The sequence below is a fragment of the Bubalus bubalis genome, chromosome 11 (genome assembly GCF_019923935.1).
Source record: "Bubalus bubalis isolate 160015118507 breed Murrah chromosome 11, NDDB_SH_1, whole genome shotgun sequence".
NCBI classification, from domain to species: domain Eukaryota; kingdom Metazoa; phylum Chordata; class Mammalia; order Artiodactyla; family Bovidae; genus Bubalus; species Bubalus bubalis.
In genome coordinates, this window is record NC_059167.1 from 43,259,259 (window position 1) to 43,287,076 (window position 27,818).

The 27,818-nt window shown below is 41.7% G+C and overlaps 1 protein-coding gene across 1 annotated transcript in view; it reads left to right on the plus strand.

Annotated features, from left to right (window-relative positions):
• The first annotated feature begins 3,429 nt into the window (after window positions 1-3,429).
• The window catches only part of SLC27A2 (solute carrier family 27 member 2), a 56,283-nt gene continuing 31,894 nt past the window's right edge, over window positions 3,430-27,818 (plus strand). The window contains exons 1-3 of the mRNA XM_006077795.4: window positions 3,430-4,196; window positions 18,817-19,026; window positions 24,613-24,771. Coding sequence (XP_006077857.4) covers window positions 3,719-4,196; window positions 18,817-19,026; window positions 24,613-24,771 — 847 coding nt within the window. The 5' untranslated portion in view covers window positions 3,430-3,718. The remainder of the gene's footprint in view (window positions 4,197-18,816; window positions 19,027-24,612; window positions 24,772-27,818) is intronic.

Genomic DNA, 27,818 nt, shown 5'->3' on the forward strand with positions numbered 1-27,818 from the left:
TGGGAGCATGAAAGAGGAGGGAACTAGGTGGCTTCATTAAGGGTGTGGGGTGAGGACTCACCATGATTGAGACCTCAGTGATGAAACAATCCTGACTTAATATCCAAGAAATTTGGTTGTAATTCATGTATCACTGTTGAATTTGTATTTTTAAATGTTCAAACTTACATAGAAACAATATCTATAGACAAAAAAAACAATAAAAGTTGCATTTATTCTGCATTCAAAAATATTTTAAGTTCTATCTTTTGTATATGTTGGTATAATGTAGTCTTCATCCTTCCTTGAAAAGGTCTATACTTTTCTTTTGGTGTATATTTTTCCTTTTTGTGTATATTTTCATGGTAAAATACACATAAAATTAACCATCTTAAACATTTTTGAGTAAACAGTTCAGTTATATTTGCCTTTTTAATGCTGAAAAATGTCCTTTTTTCATGAAATAGTAGTAAAAACAGACTATAGTTGGCTGGGGGAGCTAAGTTTTCTTGAAATTTTTTTAAGTTGGTACTTTATTTTGAAATGCTACTGGACTGAGAAAACCAGAAATCTGTGACCCATTACCTTAAATCCCTTAAGTTGGGATTTAGAAGGACAGAGAGTTCAGGGGTGGAAATAGACAAGAACAGTCATACAGAGAGGAATATGCAGGGCATTTTTTTGAAAGGTATAGACCAGATTCGTCCAAACACAGTGCAATTAAGTTTTGATCCATTTTCAAATACTTAGTGCCTAATGATGTCCGGCTCATAGGAGAAACTCAACACAGATTTGTTAACTGAGTGCAGTGAAAGTTCAAGTCAGTATCAGAAGAGCCAGAAAATAAAGTTTGAACTTCATTTTATAAACCAGAGCTGCCACCGCAGATGTTTCTAGAATGCGTAACCAATGTGCTAAGCTACCAATCTTCTCCCTCCACATGGGAGCCAGGCAGGACCCAGGGCGTCTAGCCAGCTCTAGCCTAGATGTGTTCTGGTATGCTGTACAAATATGACAGTTGTCTATAGACACCATGAGTGGAAGTGGGTGGGAGGCAATGAACCAGTCACTGAAGATAACTGGACATTGGAGAGATGACTGATGATAGCAGCATTTCCACGAAGACCATCAGGCTGGTGGGAGACCACTAAGCAGAGCCCATGTTGGAAGCTAGAATCATTGGTTAAAAGAGTTCTAAGATATATATAACAAACATTAAATATCTCTCCAAATTTATTTCTTCTCCTCACTTCCTTTTTAATAAGACCCTGATTTTTCCATAGTATGGTGTACATGGAATTGACTTTACCCTCAGCTCCATGAATGAGCCCTGACTGTTTAAATCAATCAGCACTTCTCTTCCCCCATCCCACAAAGACAGACACATATCCCAGGAAGAGCTTGCTTTCTTCTTTATCTTTCCTTCTTTTCTTTTTTTCTTTCCTTCTTTCAAATGAGGACTTTTAAGGAAAAGTTTCTTACATTTCTGTCTAAAGTCAGCACAGGAAACAGGTCACTCGAAGGGGTTGACAGCCATCTTTGGACCATGAGGGAAGAGCTTACTGGAGAAAGGAGTTGATGGAGCAGAGAAATGGAGAAAGGGAAACTTGGTCCAGATCTCAGTATTTTTAAGCCATAGAGGAAGGCTTACCTGAAGCCCTGCCCTGGACCCTGAGTTTTAAATTCCCATGTCTGCTTAAGCCAGTTTGGGTCTTGTTTCTCTTTCATTTGCCACTGAAAAACTACGGATGCACAAGGCTAAAGTGATACTCAGAGTAAGAGAGGAGAAAGTGGGCATTTGGGGCAATCAAGCACTCTGAAGAAGGAGTGACTGTTTAAGGACAAGACAAGAGAGGTCGGTCGAGAAGGCTATGCTGAAGTGACTGGTCCTGAAGGAACCAGGTGGCATTGGGCTGGAAAAGGAGGGCTGGATCTAGCTTTAACATGAAAAGAAGAGGTGCACACCTGAATGGTTTCTGTCCTGGCTTCTGCTTTAACACTACAACCTTCCCCTAAGGGATAACCAAGTCCAGGGGATCCTTCCCCCTCTTACCCCCAAGGGAAATGATGCAACCAGTCATTAGACAATAGCTGGTTTAGCCATGGAAAAGAGAAAGGGTTGTTGCAACAGGTTCAGCCATTTAAAAAGGAGGATTAAACAGAAATGAGGGAAGGGGAGTTTGTGATAGGAGGTGGGGGGAGAAAACTGCTAAAGAAAGAAGAAACCCAGAGAATAAGAGAACAGCGTAACACATTGCGGTTAATAAAGCAATGGGCCCAGGACCAAACAGATACACCAATTCCCAAATCTGAAGCATCACTTATCAGCTGTCTTAATTCACCTCTCTAAGTGTCCCTTTCCTGTCTATAAATGAGCTTGAAAATTCTACCTTTAGATGACTGTGAGGCTCCAAAAATATCATACAAGGAAGCCCATAGCAGAGAGGGGTAGGCATTCATTACTCCTGGTTGTCGCATAGAATAAAATGAATGAACAGCAGGAAGACAGGCGAGGAAGAGAGGAAAATGCTGCTTTGCTTAAATTCTGACCCTCCTCTATAGCAAGGAGCCAGGGTTCATTCAGTACAGAAGCAGCACTTGAGGAAGGGAAAAGAAAGGACGACACTCAAAGAAATGGCTTCTGAAAAATGCCAACGTTTGCTTCATTTTCTCTGCGTTGTGCTTGTTTCTCACGGAACCACTTAGTAAACCGAACTGAATTGGACTGACAATACTTGAGAATTTTCAATATACGGCGGGGGGAGGGGGGCACTTAAAGAACAACGTATCACATATCATAACAAATCAAAACGGCCCCGAATCTTGATTTCATGTACCAAAGTGTGGCGCCACCTCCAGCCTAATCTGGGCTAGCTGGGCCCTGCATGACGTCTCGGATTAGAGCGCCTCACGCACTGCCCCCCGGGCTGGGATGAGCTGGAGGCGTCAATCGAAGGCGCTTTTGTTCACCCTTGAATTCTTTATCACTAGAGCCTGCCTGGCAATTAGCTCGGGGTTTGGCGGAGTCCCGACGTAGTGGGGGGATGGGGCGGGGTCCGGCGGGGGGGGGGGGGGGGCGGGGGGTGCAAGGGGCGGGGTGGGGGCGTGGCGGAAAGCAAATGTGAGAAACAAAGAGAGACCAGGGGGAAAGCCCCTGAGACCAGGAAGGAGAGATGGGATTCTGATTTGGCAGTGGCACCTGCTACCCGCTACTAGGAAATCATAGGACTGTTGTATTTATAAGGCACTTTATTGGTAATAACCATCAGTCATCTCTAAAAGGTACACTAGCGCTCCGCCTGTATTATCCCCTCTAATCTTCTCAGCGTTTTCTAAGGCGTCTTAAGGTCACCATTTTTATAAGGTCACACCGTCGGGGAGCCCAGCTTTGCCCCCAGGCCGCCGCGCTCGGACGGGGAGGTGGCCGAGGCCTCAGCGAGCCGCGGAGCCGCCCTCCCAGCCAGCGGAGGACCGCCGGGGCGGGGCATACGCGCAGGTTACTGCACCCTCACGAGGGGGCAGGCTCAGCCGGCCTGTCATACCCAACAGCCAGCACCCCAGCTCCTTTTGCCAGAGATCCCGCAGCGGTGCGCGGGCGGCCCAAAAGCTCCACTGTCGCCCCCTCCTCGCTGTGCATCCCCGCACCGCCCGCAGTCCTACAGAAGCCCATTCCGCCGCCGCCCTGCACGCCCGAAGTGCGCCCACCGCCCTGGAGGGGGTAGGGGGCTCCGCCGCCGTCATGTTGCCAGCTGTCTACGCGGTTCTGGCGGGGTTGCTGATGCTCCCGCTGCTGGTGAACCTCTGCTGCCCTTACTTCTTCCAGGACTTGCGCTTCTTCCTGCTGGTAGCCGGCGTGGCCCGGCGGGCGCGCAGCAATGGGAAGCGCCGTCCGGTGCGCACCATCCTCTACGCCTTTCTGGAGAAAGTGCATCAGACTCCACACAAGCCTTTCGTGCTCTTCCGCGACGAGACGCTCACCTACGCGCAGGTGGACCGACGCAGCAACCAAGTGGCTCGGGCGCTGCGCGACCACCTCGGCCTGCGGCAGGGAGACTGCGTGGCAATTTTCATGGGCAATGAACCAGCTTACATATGGCTGTGGCTGGGGCTGATCAAGCTGGGCTGTGCCATGGCGTGCCTCAACTACAACATCCGCGGGAAGTCCCTGTTGCACTGCTTTCAGTGCTCTGGGGCGAAGGTTCTACTGGTCTCACCAGGTGAGCCTGGGGACCACCTCACCCTGGCACTGGGCTCCTTCTCTTGGCAGCCTGGCATAGGGGTTGCGGGGGACGAGGGTTCAGATCAGAACTAGAGATGTAGAGAGAGGGGATGGCAACCCTTCCTCCAAACGCTAATTAATGGTCATTAGAACCTTCTGTTGTAGAAGCTGATCAAGCCAGATATTATGTGAATCACCGTACATGTAGTGTTGCTGGTAATACAACAGATAGGGTTGACTTTGTAGATAAGACCAGTCAGACCAGAGAGGTGAAGCTTTATGTCCCAGATCACAGAATTGGGAGGAGGGGATTAACTAGATCTGTCTACCTCCAGAATTCAAGGTCCTAGCTGGTGCTGACAATATCTGCATTAAAATCCAGAGGGTCTAGAGTGTGAAGTCCAGAGGATCCAGAGAGACTGTTCCCTCTGCTCCTTGATTGACTGTATAATCCTGGGAAAGTCACTTTCCCTCTCCATATCTTGGTTTCCTCCTCGGTAATGGTCTTCAAGACTGCTTCCAGCTCTCAAATTCTGCTAGCCTCCCTGGATTCTCACTGCAGAAAGAGAGAATCCACCTGATCCCCAAGAAGACTTTGATCACCTGCTGCAAGCCCTCGTGAGCCCTCATTACGTTTATAACAACAGTGACCTTTGGTTCTGTAGTTGCCTCCTGCAGCTTTTCAACAAGACCTGAAATGGTAACTTCATGCTCCAGTGGTGACCAGGTCAGGAAGAATCCGAGAACCTGTTACCCAAAGGACTAGCTGGGTTTCCTATCCCAGGAAGCTTTTCCCTACACTTGAATAAGGACCAAGGATTGCTTTTCACTCTCTCAGTAAGAGGAGAGCTAAACAGGTGTGGGCTAAAAGATGTGGGGAAATAGGGAGCCAGGAAGTCTCACCTTTCTGGAATGTCCTTCTTTCTGTGCCAAGCTCTATGCTGGATGTTTTTATTACCCTGAGAATTAATATATCATTACCCCCTGTCACACAGCTGAAGAAACTGAGGCTTAAAATTCCAACCTAGGTCTGTCTAGTTTCAGAGCTCATGACTCTCCCTACACCATGCTACCTTTCTCTTCACAAATGAAAAGTGTTAGAGCTGGAACAGACTAAGCATCCATCTTTTCTCCGCCTTCATTTCATAGTTGAGGACTCTGAAGTACGCTAAGGAGTTTGCCTAGTTACAGTAAGTCAACATGTCTATTCATTTTGGGAAGCCAGGAAACTACACACCTGTTTCACCAGACATAAATAATCCAAAAAGAAATGAAGGCTCTGCATAAAAGCTGAAAAGCAAAGGGGTAATTTTAAAGGCATTATTTGAGGGCTTCCCACATGGCATAGTGGTAAAGAATCCACTTGCCAATGCAGGAGAGGCAAGAGACTCAGGTTCAACTCCTGGGTCGGGAAGATACTCTGGAGAAGAGCATGGCTACCCTCTCCAGTATTCTTGTCTGGAGAATCCCATGGACAGAGGAGCCTGGTGGGCTACAGTCTATGGGGTCACAAAGAGTTGAACACAACTGAGTGCCTGAGCACACGCGTGCACACGCGCACACACACACACACACACATACACACACACATTATTTGAAGGGGATAGCCTTTTGAAGAAAATTCCCAACAATTTTTAGTTGCCTGGGAAGAGAGACAACTTCACTATTTAGTAACTGCAAGACTCTCTTAAACCCATTTACCACTTGATTCAGAGGAAAGTTATTAACACAGTGGTCTGTGTACCACTTCAGGAGGTATTGAAGTACTTTTTACCTGCATATTATTCCAGGTCCCCTCGTGAGGAAGTCAAGGCCTGGGAGTTTTGTTGACAAAGAAGCTTTGATTTAAATGACTATACTGGAGTTTGGTTCTGTAATCAAATCAGAAATACAACCAGATATCTCCCTTTTTGCCCAGGCAACAGTCTTCTGTCACTGAGTATTATGCTTTGGTCAGCATATGTAGAGAGTATAATGAAATTCCAACATTCAGGTCAAATTTGAATGACTTTCCAGTGGACCTAGAGCACTCTGACAGTAAACTGACCTTTGAGAGAGGCCATACATTTGAAAACCATTCTGTTTTTCCAAATCACTGAGAAACTGTTACACCACATGCAGAATTGCACTCTGATCCGCAACAGTTACTGCCATGGGGGTAACAGAGTCCAAAGTTGCATGCTGGTTAGTAAATGTGCTCATGTGCAAATGTGTTGAATGGACTGATTCTTCAAATTCTTTAAAGTTGGAAAGAATCTTAGAGATATCCTAAGATTAACAAGTGTGTTATATAACAAGTGTGTTGTTTATATAACTCTTAACAAGTGTGTTGCTGCTGCTAAGTCACTTCAGTCGTGTCCGACTCTGTGCCACCCCATAGACGGCAGCCCACCAGGATCCCCCGTCCCTGGGATTCTCCAGGCAAGAACACTGGAGTGGGGTGCCATTTCCTTCTCCAATGCATGAAAGTGAAAAGTGAAAGCGAAGTCACTCAGGTTCTTCGCGAGTCTTGTCAGACTCTTCGCAACCCCATGGTCCGCAGCCTACCAGGCTCCTCCATCCATGGGATTCTCCAGACGAGAGTACTGGAGTGGGGTGCCATTGCCTTCTCCTAACAAGTGTGTTATACTTCAATAAAACGTTTAGAAGAGTCACTTTAATGAGTGGAAGAATCACCTGGGGAGCTCATTTTAAAAAACAATTTCCTGAGCCTCATCCCCCCAAAAACACTGATTCAGCAGGACTGTGGGGGAGGCAGGAAAGTATATTTTTATAGCAAGCCCCATCCCACTCCTAGATGATTTGGAAGCAGATCGTCTAAGGAATAGGCTTTGAGTCTGGTAATTTCCACTTTGTTTAATAGTTGTTTATTTAATAGTTGTTTATTTAATAGTTGTTTGTTTAATAGTTGAATGAACGAAGGCCCAGAGGAGTGATATCAATTGCCCAGGGTCAGAGAGAACTGGAGACAGAGGCCAATTATTTTTGTCTCACTTCTTGGATGCTTTTTATATTCTATTATGCCATCTAAACATTGGACAGAAAGATGAGAAGTTTTACAAATGTTGGAGGGGTGACAATTCAACAGGGTTTGATTCTTTACTTCAAATTTCAACCTCAGAGCTCATGGGTTTCTTGAGTTTCAACTGTGTCAAATTCTGGACCATATGCAAAGGATTGGCACAGTGGTGTTTATGATGAAGATTGATCCCCTTGTCATGAATTTGGGGGACTCTTCACAAAGCTTAACAGGGCTCAATCCTGTCAGGCATTTCAGTACCCAATTTTTTTCATCAGAACTTACTATACTTAGAGAAAACCAAAGACTCACAACACCTCCCTGCATCCATCAGAAATGCCCATTTCCCAGAAAACAGGATTTTCTCTGTGTGGTGCATTTCAGGATCCTTCTGCATAGACGGCTCTAATGTAAGTAATCACAGGGTAAAATTACCTTCAGCTATTGGAACCTCCATCAGTGTTGTAGTTGATAGAAACCAATTTATTGGGCCAGTCGTTTTTCAAGCAGTTTCCCAAAACAGGTAAGACAGGAAGCCATACTTAATTTCATATAACATAGAATATTTTTTTTAAAAAAAGAGTCCCCCAAATAGTGAATTTGCTTTGTTTCCATTTATGCTAACATTATGGCACCCCACTCCAGTACTCTTGCCTGGAAAATCCCATGGACAGAGGAGCCTGGTAGGCTGCAATCTATGGGGTCGCACAGAGTCGGACACGACTGAGCAACTTCACTTTCACTTTTCACTTTCATACATCGGAGAAGGAAATGGCACCCCACTCCAGTGCTCTTGCCTGGAGAATCCCAGGGACAGGGGAGCCTGGTGGGCTGCCATCTATGGGGTCGCACAGAGTCGGACACGACTGAAGTGATTTAGCAGCAAGATTGTTGCTAACCTAGCTCTTCTCCTGGAAGGATAACTCCTTCATTAGCTCACTGGCCAGGTCTACCTTGCATGGCTCAACCAATCATGCACAGCACCCCCAGTGTTGATACTACTCTTGTATAAGGCTTTAGTAACAAAGATGGGCTTCCCAGCTGGCGCTCATGGTAAAGAGCCCACCTGCCCATGCAGGTAGACATAAGAGACCTAGGTTTGATTCCTGAATTGGAAAGATCCCTTGGAGAAGGACACAGCAACCCACTCCAGTATTCTTGTCTGAAGAATCCCATGGACAGAACAGCCTGGCAGGCTGTAGTCTATAGGTGCACAGCGAGTCGGAGATGACTGAAGCGACTTAGCATGCACGCAACAATTAAAGATACTTTGTGTTTCAAGATTGAGATCCAGAGAAGTTATAAAATGTTCCCAATTATCTTTGACCTGGTCTTTCAGGGTTGTAAAAAATAAAATTTGACCTCCTTTAAACACTGTGATAAGATAAAATGTTTCCAATAGCTCTCAAAAGTATTGCATCATTGAAAGTTGTAAAAGAGGAGAACATTCTAAAACTAATGTCAGGACCAAAGAGAGCTCTTGTCAAATAAACTTTTGAGGTTAGATGCAGAAAAGCAGATGGTATAACAATTTGATATCATATCAAGAAACATTTCCCACAAGGTACAAGCTAGTTGCCCTCGTGGGAGGCAGAGAGAAAAAGCTAAATTAGTTTAAGGATCTTACAGTCCAGTTGAAGAACTAAGTCACATGTGATTGGAATGATGAGGAGAATGTGATAAGTACACTGGGAGGGCTTCAGAATGCTGTAGAGGAAAGAGAAGAGAGGATGAATGTTTCTTGGGGGCATTGACAACAGAGCTGCTGCTGCTGCTAAGTTGCTTCAGTCATGACTGACTTTGTGTGACCCCATGGTCAGCAGCCCATCAGGCTCCTCTGCCCAAGGGATTCTCCAGGCAAGAATACTGGAGTGGGTTGCCATTTCCTTCTCTGTGACAACAGAGCATAGGTAAGTGCAATTGGGGAGCAGGAATTCTAGGCAGGAGGAGCCCAGAGGCATTTTTCCTCAGGTCTCCAACTCACTCCAGTATTCTTGCCTAGAGAATCCCATGGACAGAGGAGCCTGGCAGGCTTCAGACCACAGGGTCGCAAGAGTCCAGCATGACTTAGTGACTAAACCACCACCAACACAATAAGATGCTTTGTTAAAGAGTTTTACTATGTAAGGACTACAGCAGGCTGGGCTTAAGTGTTAGTCATTTGTAAACTGTTTACTGAGGAAACTCTACTGTAGAGAAAATAGGACTCAGAAAACCCAAGGAATGGCCAACAGTGGTGGCCTCAGACTCATGCAAGGAGATAATTTTCTAGTGCAAACTTCAGTCAAGAATCAGGGCATAGATATAGCCTCTCCATTCCTCTTCTGGGCTGCTCAAGGAGTAACTTAGGTGTGTTGCAACTTAGGTGTGTTGCTTCAATGTACTTTGTCTCAACAGGTTACAGTTCTCTCATATATCTTTGAATAATGCCTTAGTAATACCTAGCACATAGTCGTCACTCAGTAAATATTTGTGGCATTAATCAGTTCAGTTCAGTCGTTCAGTCGTGTCCAACTCTTTGCAACCCGATGGACTGCAGCGCACCAGGCCTCCCTGTCCACCACCAACTCCCAGAGCTTACTCAAACTCGTGTCTACCGAGTCGGTGATGCCATCCAACCATCTCATCCTCTGTCGTCCCCTTCTCCTCCTGCCTTCAGTCTTGCCCAGCATCAGGGGCTTTTCCAATGAATCAGTTCTTTGCCTCAGGTGGCCAAAGTATTGGAGTTTCAGCTTAAGCATCAGTCCTTCCAATGAATAGTCAGAATTGATTTCCTTTAGAATGGACTGGTTGGATCTCCTTGCAGTCCAAGGGACTCTCAAGAGTCTTCTCCAATACCACAGTTCAAAAGCATTTGGCAAAACTAATACAATTATGTAAAGTTTAAAAATAAAATAAAATTTAAAAAAAAAGTTTACTTTCAACAAGTTAAAAAAAAAAAAAAAAAGCATCAATTCTTCAGTATTCAGCTTTCTTTGTAGTCCAGCTCTCACATCCATACATGACTACTGGGAAAACCATAGCTTTGACTAGACAGACCTTTGTTGGTGGCATTAATAAGTTCCATTAAAAAAAAAGTTCCATTATTTTGGTTGGTTGTAACAAGCTTTCTTCTTTGAAGTTGAAGAACTATTGGGATGGTCATGAGGGCATGAAAAAAAATGATGTTAAAACAGTCAAATATATCCTGATTTGAGAAAATCCATTTAGACCCAATCTGCCCCAGGCCCAGCCTCTCCCTACCACAGACTTTTAAAAAAAAAAAATTAATATAAATTTATTTATTTTAATTGGAGGCTAATTACTTTACAATATTGTATTGGTTTTGCCATACATTGACATGAATCTGCCACAGGTTTTTTTAAACTTTTTATTTTATATTGGGATATGGCCATCAACAAGCAATGTTGTGATAGTTTCAGGTGAATGGCAAAGGGATTCAGCCATACGTACACGTATCCATTCTCCCCTAAACCCCCCTCCCATCCAGGCTGCCACATAACATTGAGCGGAGTTCCCTGTGCTAGTCGGTCCTTGTTGGTTATACATTTTAAATATAGCAGTGTGTACGTGCCCATCCCAAACTCCCTAACTATCCCTTCTCCCCATCCTTCCCCTCTGCCCCAGCAACCATAAGTTCATTTTCTAAGTCTGTGAGTCTTTTTTTGCCCTATAAGTAAGTTCATTTGTATCATCTTTTCAGATTCCACATATGAGGGATGTCATACAATATTTCTCCTTCTCTGACTTACTTCACTCAGCATAATACTCTCTAGGTCCACCTATGTGGCTGCAAATGGCATAATTTCATTCTTTTTTATATCACAGACTTATTTTGCCTCCCAGTTTTCTTCTGGCAGAGGGCTACAAGACAGACTCTCTCTCCAGGACTCACTGTGAGAGAGGGAGCCAGTGATGGGCACAGAATGGGCTGCTGGGGAGAGTCTGTGCCCAGGATGGAAGGACACAGAAACCCAGACGACAAATGAGGAGGGTATTCAAGAGCTAGGGTCCCAGCCAAGCAGCCCACGGTCTGAAGAGAGAGCTCACTTAAAGACATTCTGTAAAATTTTTCTTCTTGACCCAGTCATAACTAAAGCTTGCAAGGGAGGACGATTGTACATCTCCATTCAAAAACAAACCAGCACATTGCTGGCATGTTTGGGAATGTTTATCAGTTTATTTTCTTTAGCAATAAGAAAGGAGTGAAGGGGTAAAGACAAAATAAATTCTAAATCCGCAGTGAATGTTATTGAATCCAGAAGAAGGACAGAGTTCAAATTATACTGCATAATGAATGTAAGCAGCCAGTGTTTGAAAAAGACCTCCCACAGCCTCTGAGAAACCGGGAAGTACACAGGTGGTAGATAGGTGACTTGTTTGCTTATGGATATCAAATGATTATATAGGGCCTGGTATGATCTGGTAATCTCTGACAAGGAATTACCTTTGATTCTAGGGCTAGTTAGAAAGCAAGATGCTTTGACCAAGAACTTTAACTGAGAGAAGTGAAAAATAATGTTAAGAAATTATGTAACTATATAAATATGAGATGAGTGTGTATCTCCCTGCTAAAAATTTCTTTACTCCTGAGGGGCTTAGCCTTGATTAAACGTCTTTCTGACCTCAAGGTGATTTGCATTGTGGAGGGAAGGTAAGGGTATGCGAAAAGTGAGTGTCAGTCATTCAGTTGTGTTTCTTTGAGAACTCACGGGCTGTAGCCCCATAGGCTGTAGCCTGTCATGCTCCTCTGTCTTTGGGATTTTCTAGGCAAGAATACCAGAGTGGGTTGCCATGCCCTTCTCCAGGGGATCTTCCTGACCCAGGGATTGAACCCAGGTCTCCTGCATTACAAAAAGACTCTTTACCATCTGAGCCACCAAGGAAGCCCTAGGGGAGGTTATGCATGCCTCTATCTGAAGGGTGTTCTATGACATTGTGTTGATGTACAGACTATATGCTAGATTATTAATTACTATAATTCCAAACTGCCAATAATAGAAATGAGAAATCACAGTTACAAACTGTATTTTTAAAACTATTTTCAGACTGTCTCCATGATCTGTGTTAGAACCAGTTTGTTTCAGTTGCCTTTCTGACTGAAGGAAAGTCTTCAATCCTGATTTGTTCATCTGCCAACCAGTTCACATCATCCTGAAATTCTGATCAAAACCATTTCTTTCCTCTGCCTTCTTTTCAAATCTTACTTTATTGGTAAACATTTCTGGGGTGTTTTATGTAACTAACTTGGTTAGTTACTCATTCCATGAGGCAATCTAATAGCAAAACAAGCTACTAGATTGAATGTTTTTCCTATTTAAAAGCAGTGGGTTTAGCCAGTAGCATTTTGCCACTTTGGTGATGAAGATTGATTCAGCTCACTACCCACCCTCTCTCCCTGCTTTTGAGGAATGGGCCTGTGTCCTCATAAATTTCTCTTCTGACCTTCTTTAAAAAAAAAAAAAAAGGTTGTAAGTGGGAGAGGAAACTTCAGAAAAAAACTGATTTTTTTCTTTTCTATAAAATGGATCTTAAGGAGTGCAGATGCTATAATCAGTTGGTTTTCCATCATCCAAATGTGTACTGCTTTCTCTGAGGTTCTATAAGTGAAAGTGAAAGTGTTAGTCACTCAATCGTGTCCGACTCTTGTCTCCTACATTACAAGCAGATTCTTTATCATCTGAGCCACCAAGGGGGCTCTCTGGGGTTCTACACCCATCCATGATCTCAGCTCAGGCTAATGAAGAAAGGACAGATCTACTGTACACCCTTCAGGTGCAGGCAACTTTCTGTGAATACTATTTCTCATACCCATGCTTTTCATAAAACTTGAGGTTATTCTCTTCATCAGAAAGACAAATAAGAGATGATCCATATTACTACTGAAAGGCAGATCCGAATGCTTTCACGAGCACTGAGCATGTCAAGTAGACAGTGTCTTCCAAAATCTCAAGGTCCTTTACAGAAACTTGAACTTGAACGACTAGTACAAGAAAGTGGTAATCCTAGAAGCCTGATATAATTCTTTTCATTTTGTATGTAATGATCCATATAGAGACTCACTGAGCTTCTGTCCTCATTTGTAGAAACAAGGTTACCATTGTCTAAAACACAGGGTTGTTGTGAAAATTATGTAAGGTGATGTACGTAAAGCTACCATACAAACTGTCCTCCACAAAAGAAATTTGTAAATGTTTAATCAGTAAGAACGAAAGGCGTGGTGGATGCTGTGATGCGCTGCCCAATTCCCCACTCCAGGACTGAGGTACTCCTTCCTCTGCTGCTGGAGGCATTGGCAACGGCCAGCTATCAGCTGAGAACCATTCCAGGACTTGCCGTTAGTTGAAGAAAGCCTCTTTGCCCAAGGTCAAATACTACTGCCCCAATCTGCATCCCGTGACTGGTTGGTGGGCAGGCACAGAGGTAGAACCCACTTTGTTTCATTTGGGACAGCCTGAAGGCCCATCCCAGGCCCAGAGTCCAGGTAAGATCAATTGAGGGGGGCCACTGCATGGCTGCATCGAAGCACAATCTCTTCCTGCATCCAGTCTACCTCCGTTGCAGCCCCGCAGGCATCATTCCCAAGAGGACCCCTACACAAAAGTCTCAGAATTCCAGGGAGCTCAGCCTGTGTCAAGTAGAATCATTTTATCTTATGTGTCCTTGTTGATTGCCACGTCTATCTTAAGTGAGTTTCCCTGGTGACCCAGATGGTAAAGAATCTGCCTGCAATGCAGGAGACTCAGGTTTGATCCCTGGGTTGGGAATATCCCCTGGAGAAGGGAATGGCTACCCACTCCAGTGTGCTTGCTTGGGAAATTCCATAGACAGAGGAGCCTGGTGGGCTACAGTTCATGGGCACAGAAAGACACAACGACATGGGCACATGGACACAGCTGAGCAACTGACACTTTCACTTTTCACTTAATCTTCAGTAAGCAGATTTATAGTAATAATTACCAAAAAAATTCATGTGTGAAGCAGAAAACATGGGGGCCAGTCCTATTTATAACAGATTTAAGAAAAGACATTAAATATTAAATATACAGTTAATGAGTTGCATTCACATCCAGAATTTCCCTTCCAATCTCAGTTTATATATGTGTGTATAGATGTATTTATATAAATATTGCATCTTTAGTTTAAAGGGAAAATGTCTGTTACCATAGGACATATGTTGTGTCTGATTCTTTGGCACCCCATGGACTGCAGTACACCAGGCTTCCCTGTCCTTCACTATCTCCCTGAGTTTGCTCAAACTCATGTCCATTGAATCCATGATGCCATCCAACCATCTCATCCTCTGATGCCCCCTTCTCCTCCTGCCCCCAATCTTTTCCAGCATCAGGGATTTATCAGGTAGGTAAAGCAAAGGTCAGTATAGGACATGTGAGGTATGCCTTGATATGATTGGGAGTGACTGGAACCTCAAGTCAATATCCAAACGTAAATTCTACACCAACAGCCCAGAGGTCAGGTAAAGAAACTGTGCTGGACTGGGGCAATGGCCTTCCCTTCAGATAAGATGACCTCTGTGAAAGGTCAGGGATTATAAACCAAAAGCATGCAGAGGGCCAAGTGGAAACATGAGGGAACGGAAGCCCCAGTTGTCCAGATTACTTGAACTGTGATCAAGCATGATACCTGCTTAATTGCATTTCCTTTTACCTTTATTATTTTGTTGTTCAGTCACTAAGTTGTTACATGGTATGCTTCAGCATACCAGGCCTCCCTGACCCTCACTATCTCCTGGAGTTTGTCCAAGTTCATGTCCATTGAATCAGGTGATGCCATCCAACCATCTCATCCTCTGCTGCCCTCTTCTCCTTTTGCCTTCAATCTTTCCCAGCATCAGGGTCTTTTCCAATGAGTTGGCTGTTTATTTCATTATTACTATTATTATTTAATATAATAATTATAAATTATATAAGAAACTACTAATTTCAGATATATCATTAATGCCTGCATACATCTACTTTCAAAAAATTACAGAAAAATTAAAGTCTCTTTTGACTTATAATTTTTCTCTCATCAAGACTTACCAAATCTTGTCTGTTCTACCTCCCAACCATCTCTTAAATGCATCTACTTCTCTCTAGGCTCTGTGGTTACCTTAATGTAAAGCTTGATCTATCAAATGGCCTCCCTACCTCTGGTCCTTGCCTTCTCCAACCCATGTACCTGATGTAAGCCAGAGACCTGGTCCCTACCTACATCCAGTTTCTTCTCCCAACATTTTTCCCTCTCATTCTACGTATCAGTCAGCTTTAGCCTCTTTGACCTGCTCTGGCATCCTGCTGTTTGCCTCTGGGCTTCCCTGGTGGCTCAGACAGTAAGGAATCTGTCTGCAGCACGGGAGACCCTGTTTCAATTCCTGGGTCAGAAAGATCCCCTGGAGAAGGGAATGACTACCCACTCCAGTATTCTTGCCTGGGGAATTCCATGACAGAGGAGCCTGACAGGCTATAGTCCACTGGGGTCACAAAGAGTCAGACTCGACTGAGTGACTAAAGCTCACTTGTTTGCCTGTGGGTCTTTACATAAGCTGTTCCATGGCTACAAACAGGCTGAGTCCATCTCAGTGGATCTTCATCTTGCCAACTCCTACTCACCCTTCAGGAATCAGTTGAAATAACACTTCCTCTGGGTTGTTTTCATGCCCCTCCTCTGTGCTTCCAAAACACCACCTATGACACCTTATTTTAATGGATTATTTCTTGATTCCTCCCCCTTAGACCTGGGCTCTGTGAAAACAGTATCTGCTATACACACTGTTGCTTCCAATGCTGAGAACCGTACACACAGGAAACACACTTTAAATAGATGTCAAATAACTCTTGGGAGAGAGAGAGGAGGAGAATAAGAAATAATCCAGGTGATTTATGAACACACTATATAACTAAATATATTGGCTCAGTCTCAGGTAGAAGAGAAGGAGGGAGAGAGATTTCTTAATTCTTTAAGTAGCAATAGTAGTTTTGTTTTATTTTTAATTTACTTTCGTGTCCCTTACTTGGATGTAAGACATACCTCTATCACAAAAATGATTTAATTTTGCATTTGACTGGAGATTTATCAACTCACAGTATTGCAATATCTAAATCCTTAAACATCAACAGCTTTCGCTTATTCCTCTGTCTCTTCCCCAGTGGCTAATACAATACTTTGTGTAGATTCTTTCAGCTGTAAATACTTATTAAGCACTTATGGCAGGGCCAAGATGATCAAGTTATAATCTCTTCACCTCAAAGTTTTCACTGCCAAATAGAGGAGAAAAAGAAGTGAAGCGTGTTATACTACATACTAAACACACTGCTAGACGTATAATGCAAACTCCTATGGGAGGACCACAGAGTTAAATGCAATGAGGCTGTTTTGAAGGATGAACAGAAGTTTTTCCAGTGACCAGGGGCTAGGGGCAGGAGGGCGTTCCAAGCAGATGAAACCACCTGAACAAAGGTGGTAAGATGTGAGAATTATGGCTCCATTCACTTCACATAAATCAGTGTGATTAGAGGAAAAGGGACAAGGGTAGTTAAGAAGATGACATCAGAAAAATTGCGGCGGAGGATGTAGGCTGAGAAGAACCATAGAACCATCCACTGCATTAGAAAGATTCTATCACAAGGGATAAGCAACCACTGAAGGATTTTAAACACGGCAAGAACAAGAAGTCGGGCAGCGGTGTCACTGACACTGGAAGCAGGGAGAGGTTAGAGGCAAGGAGATCGGTCAGGAAGCTATTGTGACAATTTCGGTAGGAAATAATGAGAATCTGAACCACGGCACTGGCAAGGGACCTTAGCACTCCAGTTACCGTTTTTACAACAGTAATATTTCTGATGATCTTCTCAAAATACTGAAGAACTAGAGAGCAACCATTCAAAATGAAAGAGGAGAAGAGAGCATCAAAAGGAATAAGCTGATCTGATGGAGGTTAAAAAAGAACTAAGACAAATAGTACATTAAGGAATAATAGCCAGTAGACACTCCAGGAGAAAACTGTTCAAGAAAGGAAAGATGATTATAGTGTGTTACTTGGCTCTACAGTCATATTTGAAATAATTACATTGTCATAATCTAGTCAATCCTGATTATTTGTTCTAGAATTTCTAGAGTCAACACATAGACAAAGCTAGAAAGATAGAATTATAGTCTCAGAATAGATAAAAAATACCATTAACCCTGACAACATAAAGTGAAAATAATAACTGTTGGGGGTGAACAAGGGGGGAATGGGGGTGGGTTTCAAAAATGGTAAGACATGAGGTAGGAGGAAAAGTATGTAATTTGGTGAAGAAGAAGTGACTGCTAGAAGAAACAGCTAAAAAAAAAAAAAAAAAAAAAAAAACCTAACAGTCCTTGCCTCCAGGCAGCAGGTTTATTTGTGAGATAAGGGCCTACTGACTTGCATTATAAACTCTTTTGTACTATTTCATTTATATTTATCAGGTGCATGACTGCTTTGGTTAAAAAATTTTTTAACTTTTAAAATGCATTTATCCAGATGCTATCTCATGTCTTGATGGAGACATCATACGTAAATATCTGAAAAACAAAGCATATAATATGAATCAGATATAGCCTCCCTAAGGTAATTCCCTGGGATATTGAGTCACCTTCCTATTAAGAATAGGCCTATTCACTTCAGTTATCACAATTCAAGACAAAGAAGCTTAAAGAGCATCTCATCTTATGATCTAAAATTTAAAATAAAATTTAAAATGGCACAAAAATTCAAGTAACAAGCCTGAAATGTCGTTTGCACATTACATCAATGCCTTTAAAATGTTTTACCTTGACCCCTATAAAAGCTACATTTGTGTGTAGCTCAGCACTCACACACTCACATAGCTGAAACTCAAAAAAAAAAAAAAAAAAAGAATACTTACCTCTTCCTATGTATGTTATACTTTCTATTTTATTTTTTAGAAAAATCATCACTTTAAATGATTTTAACAATCCGCTGCCGTATTGTGACTCAGAGTTTGAAAAACATGCTAATCAGTCCTTTTTTTCTTAGGTCGGATAATGTGCTTATGAAATTTGGAGCTTATGTCTCAGATCAGCTGAACCTTCCTAGTAGAACTACTTGTTGCTGATATTTTAAAAATGTGTTACATAAAGTTAACTTCTATTATCCTTTCAGTAGCATGGTTCCCTTCTTTTCATTTCTCTTTGTCCTTAAAATTTTCTTTTTTTTAAATCTCTGGTCCTGTGGGGCATACACTGGGAATAACTAAATTCATTTCTGGAGTGTTTTGAGATATATATATCAGATATGCATATAAGTCATACACATGTAATCTTGGTTTTTACCTTTATGTGGTTTGTTTACATTTGCCCTGTAATGTACAGATTTCAATCATATGTCGCTTTTTAAACCATCAAAACTCAGCCTTCCCTTAAATATTGGGATCTTGTGGTATTTTCAGATGTGGTAAATTCCATGTTAAAAATACATAACTATAAACATTACTGTGTCTACATGTTTTAACAACACTTAGTGGAAACAAAATCACTACAAAATGTATTGCACTAATAGAGCTTGAATGGACTAATTTAGTTTGTTTGAATTTTTTTCTCTTATTAAATTAAGAACTACAAGCCGCTGTTGAAGAGGTGCTGCCAAGCTTGAAGAAAGATGATGTGGCTGTCTATTATGTGAGCAGAACTTCTAACACGGATGGGGTCAACTCGTTCTTAGACAAAGTGGATGAAGTGTCAAGTGAACCTGTCCCAGAATCCTGGAGGTCGGAAGTTACCTTTTCCACTCCTGCCTTATATATTTATACTTCTGGAACCACAGGTAAAAAATAAAGAGGGGACTCTCAAAGCAATGGACCTGTCCTGAAAGAGTTAAATGTTGGGTTAGATTTTTAAATGCTCTCTTTCTTTGGCAAAGCTTATCAGATAACTAATACTTCAGGGGATTTCGCTCACTGCCTGTGGGAAGTATGATCTTTTTCCATAGCACATGAAACCATTTGGGTTTTTCTAAGGTACGCATACTTCCCCCAGTTGGTGTATAGAACAGGTAGAGAGGTTAACCAAGAACTACAAAAATAATTATGGTGATGATAAGATTTGGCGCTGAATAGGTTGTTAGGATTTTTTTCAAAATGATTGTTGCTTTTTGATTAAGATTGGGCACTGAACAGATTTTGGAATTTTTTTAATGATCACTACATTTTGATTATACTTTGTCCAGCATCCATATATAATGTATAACCAATTATAAGTGGCTACCAAAGAAGACTATAGAACAATAATGGGGTTATATTTGTACAAACATTTTGACCACTATCTTTCAATGCAACAATGACTTGGAGCTGTTTGGTTCTGTGGATGTAGAATGGCTCTTAGCTCAGGGCCTAAAATGCTATATTTCATCAATCTAGGATGTCTTACACCTTCCGTGTAAGCTGTACTATTATTTTACATAAGCCACTAATAGAAAACACTGCCAACTGTCGTATTACTGAAACACTTCTATGTGGAACAGGCAACATTAAAGGTAGATGTACTAGGTGCTCTTCTAGGAGCTCTGTGGTATTTGTTCATACATTTCTCCCACCACTCTTAAGACAGGTACTACTCTTATTCCTGTTTTACAGATTCAGAAACTGATGGCTAGAGAGTTTAAGAGCTTCCCAAGAGAGGAAGTAGAAATGTCAGGCTTCACTTTGCTAGGCTGACTCCACAGCTCATACAACTGACCTCTCTGCCAGAATACCTCCTAGTCCATCCATCTGATAGCTATTTGGTGTCTGCCTACTCAAGGTCAGGGGAAATGTTACCAAAATGTAATCATATGAAGACTGAGAGATATATTTAAGAAAGGATAGGAAGCTACCCCCAACATCCTAATTATTCTTAATAATATTGGGAAGTTGAATATGTGAGTCATTTGGTTAAAATTTTAACTCAAGCAGATAATTATAGCATGCATTCTCCTTGTAAAATAATCACACATTAGAGATAAGGGTTACTTTGAACCTTATGAGGAGGGGTAGCTTGGGATGACCTATTAAAGCTCATCTCCAGAGCATAATAGCTATCGTTCTTTGTCAAAAGTTCTATTTCACCATGCCAACAGAATGGTAGGATGACATGGTTTAACCAGATGCTTCCACTACATCCAGAACTACCTCAATATATGGAACTTATACCCTCATTTCTTAATAGAATGGTAAAACTAAACTGTAAACTTTGATTTGGGAAGTAATTGAGGTAAAACAAGCCCTTAACTAGTGACTGGGAGTTCTAGTCTTAATACTAAACAGATAAGTACAGAACTTGTTCACAACTGCAGGTTTTGCCATGAAGTATAAAACCCATATTAGTGGAAAAAGAGAATAAGCACTCTTTCATCCAATCCCATAATTCAGAATTTACATTTAATTGGAATATAATTGGGTTGATGTTTATTTTACCTTTCTTCTTATCTCTGAATAAAATATCTGCCAAGTTACTAGTATTCAGTTCAGTTCAGTAGCTTAGTCGTGTCTGACTCTTTGCGACCCCATGAATTGCAGCACGCCAGGCCTCCCTGTCCATCACCAACTCCAAGAGTTCACCCAAACTCACGTCCATCAAGTCAGTGATGCCATCCAGCCATCTCATCCTCTGTCGTCCCCTTCTCCTCCTGCCCCCAATCCCTCCCAGCATCAGAGTCTTTTCCAATGAGTCAACTCTTCACATGAAGTGGCCAAAGTATTGGAGTTTCAGCCTCAGCAGCATTCCTTCCAATGAACACCCAGGACTGATCTTCTTAGGATGGACTGGTTGGATCTCCTTGCAGTCTAAGGGACTCTCAAGAGTCTTCTCCAACACCATAGTTCAAAAGCATCAATTCTTTGGCGCTCAGCTTTCTTCACAGTCCAACTCTCACATCCGAACATGACCACTGGAAAAACCATAGCCTTGACTAGATGGATCTTTGTTGGCAAAGTAATGTCTGCTTTTCAATATGCTATCTAGGTTGGTCATAATTTTCCTTCCAAGGAGTAAGTGTCTTTTAATTTCATGGCTGCAGTCACCATCTGCAGTGATTTTGGAGCCCAAAAAAGTAAAGTCTGACACTGTTTCCACTGTTTCCCCATCTATTTCCCATGAAGTAATGGGACCAGATGCCATGATTTTGTTTTCTGAATGTTGAGCTTTAAGCCAACTTTTCACTCTCCACTTTCACTTTTATCAAGAGGCTTTTTAGTTCCTCTTCACTTTCTGCCATAAGGCTGGTGTCATCTGCATGTCTGAGGTTATTGATATTTCTCCCTGCAACCTTGATTCCAGCTTGTGCTTCTTCCAGCCCAGCATTTCTCATGATGTACTCTGCATAGAAGTTAAATAAGCAGGGTGACAGTATACAGCCTTGAAGTACTCCTTTTCCTATTTGGAACCAGTCTGTTGTTCCATGTGCAGTTCTAACTGTTGCTTCCTGACCTGCATATAGGTTTCTCAGAGGCAGATCAGGTGGTCTGGTATTTCCACCTCTTTCAGAATTTTCCACAGTTTATTGTGATAACCCCAGAAAGAATGAAGGAATGGAGCCAAAGCAAAAACAGTACCCAGTTGTGGATATGACTGGTGATAGAAACAAGGTCCGATGCTGTAAAGAGCAATATTGCATAGGAACCTGGAATGTTAGGTCCATGAATCAAGGCAAATTGGAAGTGGTCAAACAGGAGATGGTAAGAGTGAACGTCGACATTCTAGGAATCAGTGAACTAAAATGGACTGGAATGGGTGAATTTAACTCAGATGACCATTATATCTACTACTGTGGGCAAGAATACCATAGAAGAAATGGAGTAGCCATCATGGTCAACAAAAGAGTCCGAAATGCAGTACTTGGATGCAATCTCAAAAACGACAGAATGATCTCTGTTCGTTTCCAAGGCAAACCATTCAATATCATGGTAATCCAAACGTATGCCCCAACCAGTAATGCTGAAGAAGCTGAAGTTGAACGGTTCTATGAAGACCTACAAGAACTTCTATAACTAAAATCCAAAAAAGATGTCCTTTTCATTATAGGGGACTGGAATGCAAAAGTAGGAAGTCAAGAAACATCTGGAATAACAGGCAAATTTGGCCTTGGAGTACGGAATGAAGCAGGGCAAAGGCTAACAGAGTTTTGCCAAGAGAATGCACTGGTCATAGCAAACACCCTCTTCCAACAACACAAGAGAAGACTCTACACATGGACATCACCAGATGGTCAACACCGAAATCAGATTGATTATATTCTTTGCAGCCAAAGATGGAGAAGCTCTATACAGTCAGCAAAAACAAGACTGGGAGCTGACTGTGGCTCAGATCATGAACTCCTTATTGCCAAATTCAGACTTAAATTGAAGAAAGTAGGAAAAACCACTAGACCATTCAGGTATGACCTAAATCAAATCCCTTATGTTTATACAATGGAAGTTACTAGTATAAACATTAATAAAAAGAATTCATTTAAGCAATCAGATAACAAAATGTTTTCCCTGTTTCTCAAAAGCAGTCATTAGCACAAAATTATATAATAGTTACCAAATATTATTTCTTCATTAATACAAAAGTTTAAATCAGGAAGTTTTCTGAAAGTGCTTAACACCAGCAAAAGATGTGTGTTTCTGTTTTAAGAAATATAATTCTGAGTTTTTACTATCTGGATAATTTTTTTTCAAGGTGAATACAATTGATTTGTTGATTCTTTCTTCTGTTTCTCATTATTAGTATAGAATGGAGCGTCAATAGTAATGACATCAAAGACCATCAATTGTGAACTGTGTTTACAGTGATGGTAGTTTGCCAGTCATACTGCTTTGCCTTATAACAAATTGCTTTTATTTAGGCAATACCATCAAATATTGAAGCATCTTAATCTAAACAGGATTGCCTTTCTCTTCACAAAGCCAGTTGACCCACTCAGGTTTTAAACTCTAGACCCATCCACTTTGCAATGACTTCATGGCCTCCCCAACTAAACTGACTCCCATAGGCAACAATATAAGCATACTCTTTCAATTGAGTCTTATAAAAAATTTACATTAATTATAGTTAAGAAAATACAAATGTACGTAGTGTACTAAAAATACACTGAGATACCATTTTTTCACCTTTCAGATTGTCAAAAATTCCAACATTTGAAAGGACACTTTTGAAGAGCTATGAGGAAACAGGTGCACTCCTATATTACTGATGGGGGAGTCAATGGCGACAGCCCTAATAACTGGCAAAGTGGCAGTGTCTAACAAAATTACAAGGTCTGATACCTTTTGGCCCAGCAGTCTCACATCAGCAAATTTATCCTACAGATGGAGCATCATTCACAGTGTGAAGTGCCATGTGGACCAGGTTTTTCCACATGTGGACCAGCGCCATTTGAAATTGCAAATTAGTGTAAATAAACTATAAAACACATACACAAAGGAGTAAATGCAGAGAGAATAAGTGGATAAAAAAATAAGGGAAATTTCTACATACAAATATGGACAGAACTTAAAAATACTTTGTTAGTGAAGGGGGGAAGTGCAGAATAGTATGCTTTTTTTTTTTTTTAATTGGGGGAAAGGGCAAGAACATATGAGCAAATGAGCCTATATTTACATAAAAAACTGTAGAAGAGTATGTGAGAAATTCATAGAAGTGGCTATGAAGGAAAGAGATAAGATGGATAGGGATGTATTCTCTCTGATTCTCAGTCTTCTCATCTGTGAACTAGAGAATATAATTCTACTTATATCATTAATTATAAGAATTGAGTGAAAATTTGACAATACCCTTGAACAATACGAGGGTCCACACAGCAGAGGATCTACATATAACTTATAGAAGGCCCTCCATATAGGTTCTTCTGCATCTGCGATTTTTCATCCATGGATTCAACCAACCATGGGTGTGTTTACCACTGAAAAAAACCCTCATATAAGTGACCCCAGGCAGTTCAAACCCCTGTCCTTCAAGGATACTTAGCAAGATGGTAGACCCAAAGCAGAAATTCAATAGACAGTCATTCGTTTTTCCTCATCTTAGCACTCTAATAACCAGCTAACTCAGGGGTCAGCAAACCATAACCTGTGGGTCACAAACACCACACCACCACCAGTTCTGTAAGTAAAGTTTCATGTCCACAGGGCCAGGTTCATTACTTTTTGTGTTTAGCTGCTTTCAGCTATAATAGCAGAGTTGAGTAGTTGCAATAGAGACTTATGACCCTGCAAAACCTAAAACGTTTACCATCTGGTCCTTTACAGAAAAAACTGTGAACTTCTGGTCTCACCAAATGCAATCTTCTAATCACTAGATGATGAATCTTCCTAAGATACATCTCTCTCCAAGACCATGTGTCTGTGAATAACCATTCTTGATTCACTCATGCTTCTCTTGTGCCTTTATGCAGGTCTCCCGAAAGCTGCAAAGATCAATCATCAACGCATTTGGTACGGAATTGGCCTTGCTGTTGCCGCCAAGGTTACACAGGATGATGTAATCTATTCCCCCCTACCCTTGTACCACAGTGCTGCGCTTCTGATTGGCTTACATGGATGTATCGTGACTGGTAAGCTTTTCCTCTCAACAGGGTATTGAAGCCCAGTACACATTCAATGTGCTCATAAGGAAAAGTAATACAAAATTTGCATTTTTCCTGTATGCTAGGAATAGTGTTTAATTCCATGTTAATACTGAGGTTGTTTGGCTTACACATAGCAAACATCTAAAAGAATTTATAGTGAATTCCATGATGGTCCATTGGTTAGGACTCCACATTTTCATTGCTGAGGGCCTGGGTTCAATTCCTGATCAGGAAACTAAGATCCCACAAGCCCCAAGGCCAAATAAATAAATAAAAAGAATTTCTATTTTCTCATGCCTGCCTGTCTTTTAATATAATGCTTTAATTGTTCAGCATATCAATGAGCAAGCTTCTTTTAAGTCTTTTAGGTCTTTATACAGGTTAAGATACTTGATTCTTTGATTCCACAAATAATTCTCTTGTGTCATTTCTGTCTACAGAAATCTGCATGTTGATCTCCATTAGCACCTAGTTTAAACTTCTCATTCAGCTGGCCTATTCTACTTCATTCTTCCCTCTTCCCACAGGCTCTCAGCTCTGGTCAGAATACTTAGATTTCCCCATCTCTTCTCTTTCCTTCTGAAACTTTACCATTTAAATTAGAATTGCCATTCTTACTACTGTCAACAGGATTTCTGCCCCTTGTGTACATAAAGTCTCAGTCCAATATCCACCTCTTCCAGGAGACTACCTCTAACTTTCCAACTAAACTAAAAAACTTAACTTTTTCTCCCATGTGACATTTTAAGTAATTATATATGTATATATAGTAACATATGCATATATTAATTCATATACAAATACACATGACTGCCCAAACCTCTGCTCCTTTTCCTCATCAGCTTACTGATCGGCTATAAAACCCTTAATCCAGCACCAACACCAGTCTCCAAATCAGCAAGGAATGCCTGGGTCTGATCATATTGTTGGGCCCTTCAAAAACAGAATGACTCTGAAGCCCTCCTGGGGATAAATCAATCGCTCATACATCTACTTAAGCATAATAGATAAATGCTAAAAAGGAAAATATAGTATTTTTAAAAAATTTCTCCTAAAACACTTGATTTTGCATGTTTAGGTGTAGAAATAAACTAATAACATGAAAAATATCTGTGATATTTTTATTTCACTTTACTACATTTCATGCTTATGTTAGGTTGGATATGATAGGTACATTGTTTTTACCTATCGTATTAGTTTTCTATTGCCACTGTAACAAATGACCATGAACTTTGTGGTTTAAAACAACACAAGTTGGTTCTCTCCCTTTTTTGAAAGTTAGAAGTCTGAAAGTCAAGATGTCAGCAAGGCTACATTCCTTCTGGAAGCTTGTAGGGAAGAGTCCATTTTCTTGCCTTTCCTAGCTCTCGGAGGCTGCTCACATTCTTTGGCTTGTAGCCCCTTTTTTATCTTCAAAGCATTTCACTCCAGACTTTTGTTTTTGTCATGCTTTCTCCTACTACTCTTGACCTTCTTGACTTCTTATCAGCACCCTTGTGATTACATTGGTCTCTCCCAATCAGTTCGGTTCAGTTCAGTCACTCAGTAGTGTCCAAATCTTTGCTACCCCATGGACTGCAGCATGCCAGGCCTCCTTGTCCATTACCAACTCCCAGAGTTTACTCAAACTCATGTCCATTGAGTCAGTGATGCCATACAATCGTCTCATCCTCTGTCATCCCTCTCTCCTCCCACCTTCAATCTTTCCCAGCATCAGGGTCTTTTCCAATGAGTCAACTCTTCGCATCAGGTGGCCAAAGTATTGGAGTTTCAGCTTCAGCATCAGTCCTTCCAATGAATATTCAGGACTGATTTCCTTTAGGATGGACTGGCTGGATCTCCTTGCAGTCCAAGGGACTCTCAAGAGTCTTCTCCAACACCACAGTTCAAAAGCATCAGTTCTTTGGCACTCAGCTTTCTTTATAGTCCAACTCTCACATCCATACATGACTACTGGAAAAACCATAGCTTTGACTAGATGGACTTTGTTGGTAAAGTAATGTCTCTGCTTTTTAACATGCTGTCTAGGTTGGTCATAACTTTTCTTCCAAGGAGCAAGCGTCTTTTAATTTCATGGTTGCAGTCACCATCTGCAGTGATTTTGGAGCCCAAATAGTCTGTCACTGTTTCCACTGTTTCCCCATTCATTTGTCATGAAAAGACTCTGATGCTGGGAGGGATTGGGGGCAGGAGGAGAAGGGGACGACAGAGGATGAGATGACCGGATGGCATCACCAACTCTATGGACATGAATTTGGATAAATTCTAGGAGTTGGTGATGGACAGGGAGGCCTGGCGTGCTGCAATTCATGGGGTCACAAAGAGTCGGACATGACTGAGCGACTGAACTGAACTGAACTGAACGGGACCGGATGCCATGATCTTTGTTTTCTGAATGTTGAGTTTTAAGCCAACTTTTTCACTCTCCTCTTTCACTTTCATCAAGAGGCCCTTTAGTTCCTCTTCGATTTCTGCCATGAAGGTGGTATTATCTGCATATCTGAGGTTATTGATATTTCTCCCAGCAACCTTGATTCCAGCTAGTGCTTCATCCAGTCCAGCATTTCTCATGAAGTACTCTGTATGTAAGTTAAATAAGCAGCGTAGCAATATACAGCCTTGACGTACTTCTTTCCCTATCTGGAACCAGTCTGTTGTTCCATGTCCAGTTTTACTGTTGCTTCCTGGGCTGCATACTGATTTCTCAGGAGGCAGGTCAGATGGTCTGGTATTCCCATCTCTTCAAGAATTTTCCAGTTTGTTGTGATCCACACAGTCAAAGGCTTTGACATAGTCAATAAAGCAGAAGTAGATGTTTTTCTGGAACTTTCTTGCTTTTTTTGAAGATACAATGGATGTTGGCAATTTGAACACTGGTTCCTCTGTCTTTTCTAAATCCAGCTTGAACATCTGGAAGTTCATGGTTCACATACTGTTGAAGCCTGGCTTTGAGAATTTTGAGCATTACTTTCCTAGCGTGTGAGATGAGTGCAATTATGCCATAGTTTGAGCATTCTTGGCATTGCATTTCT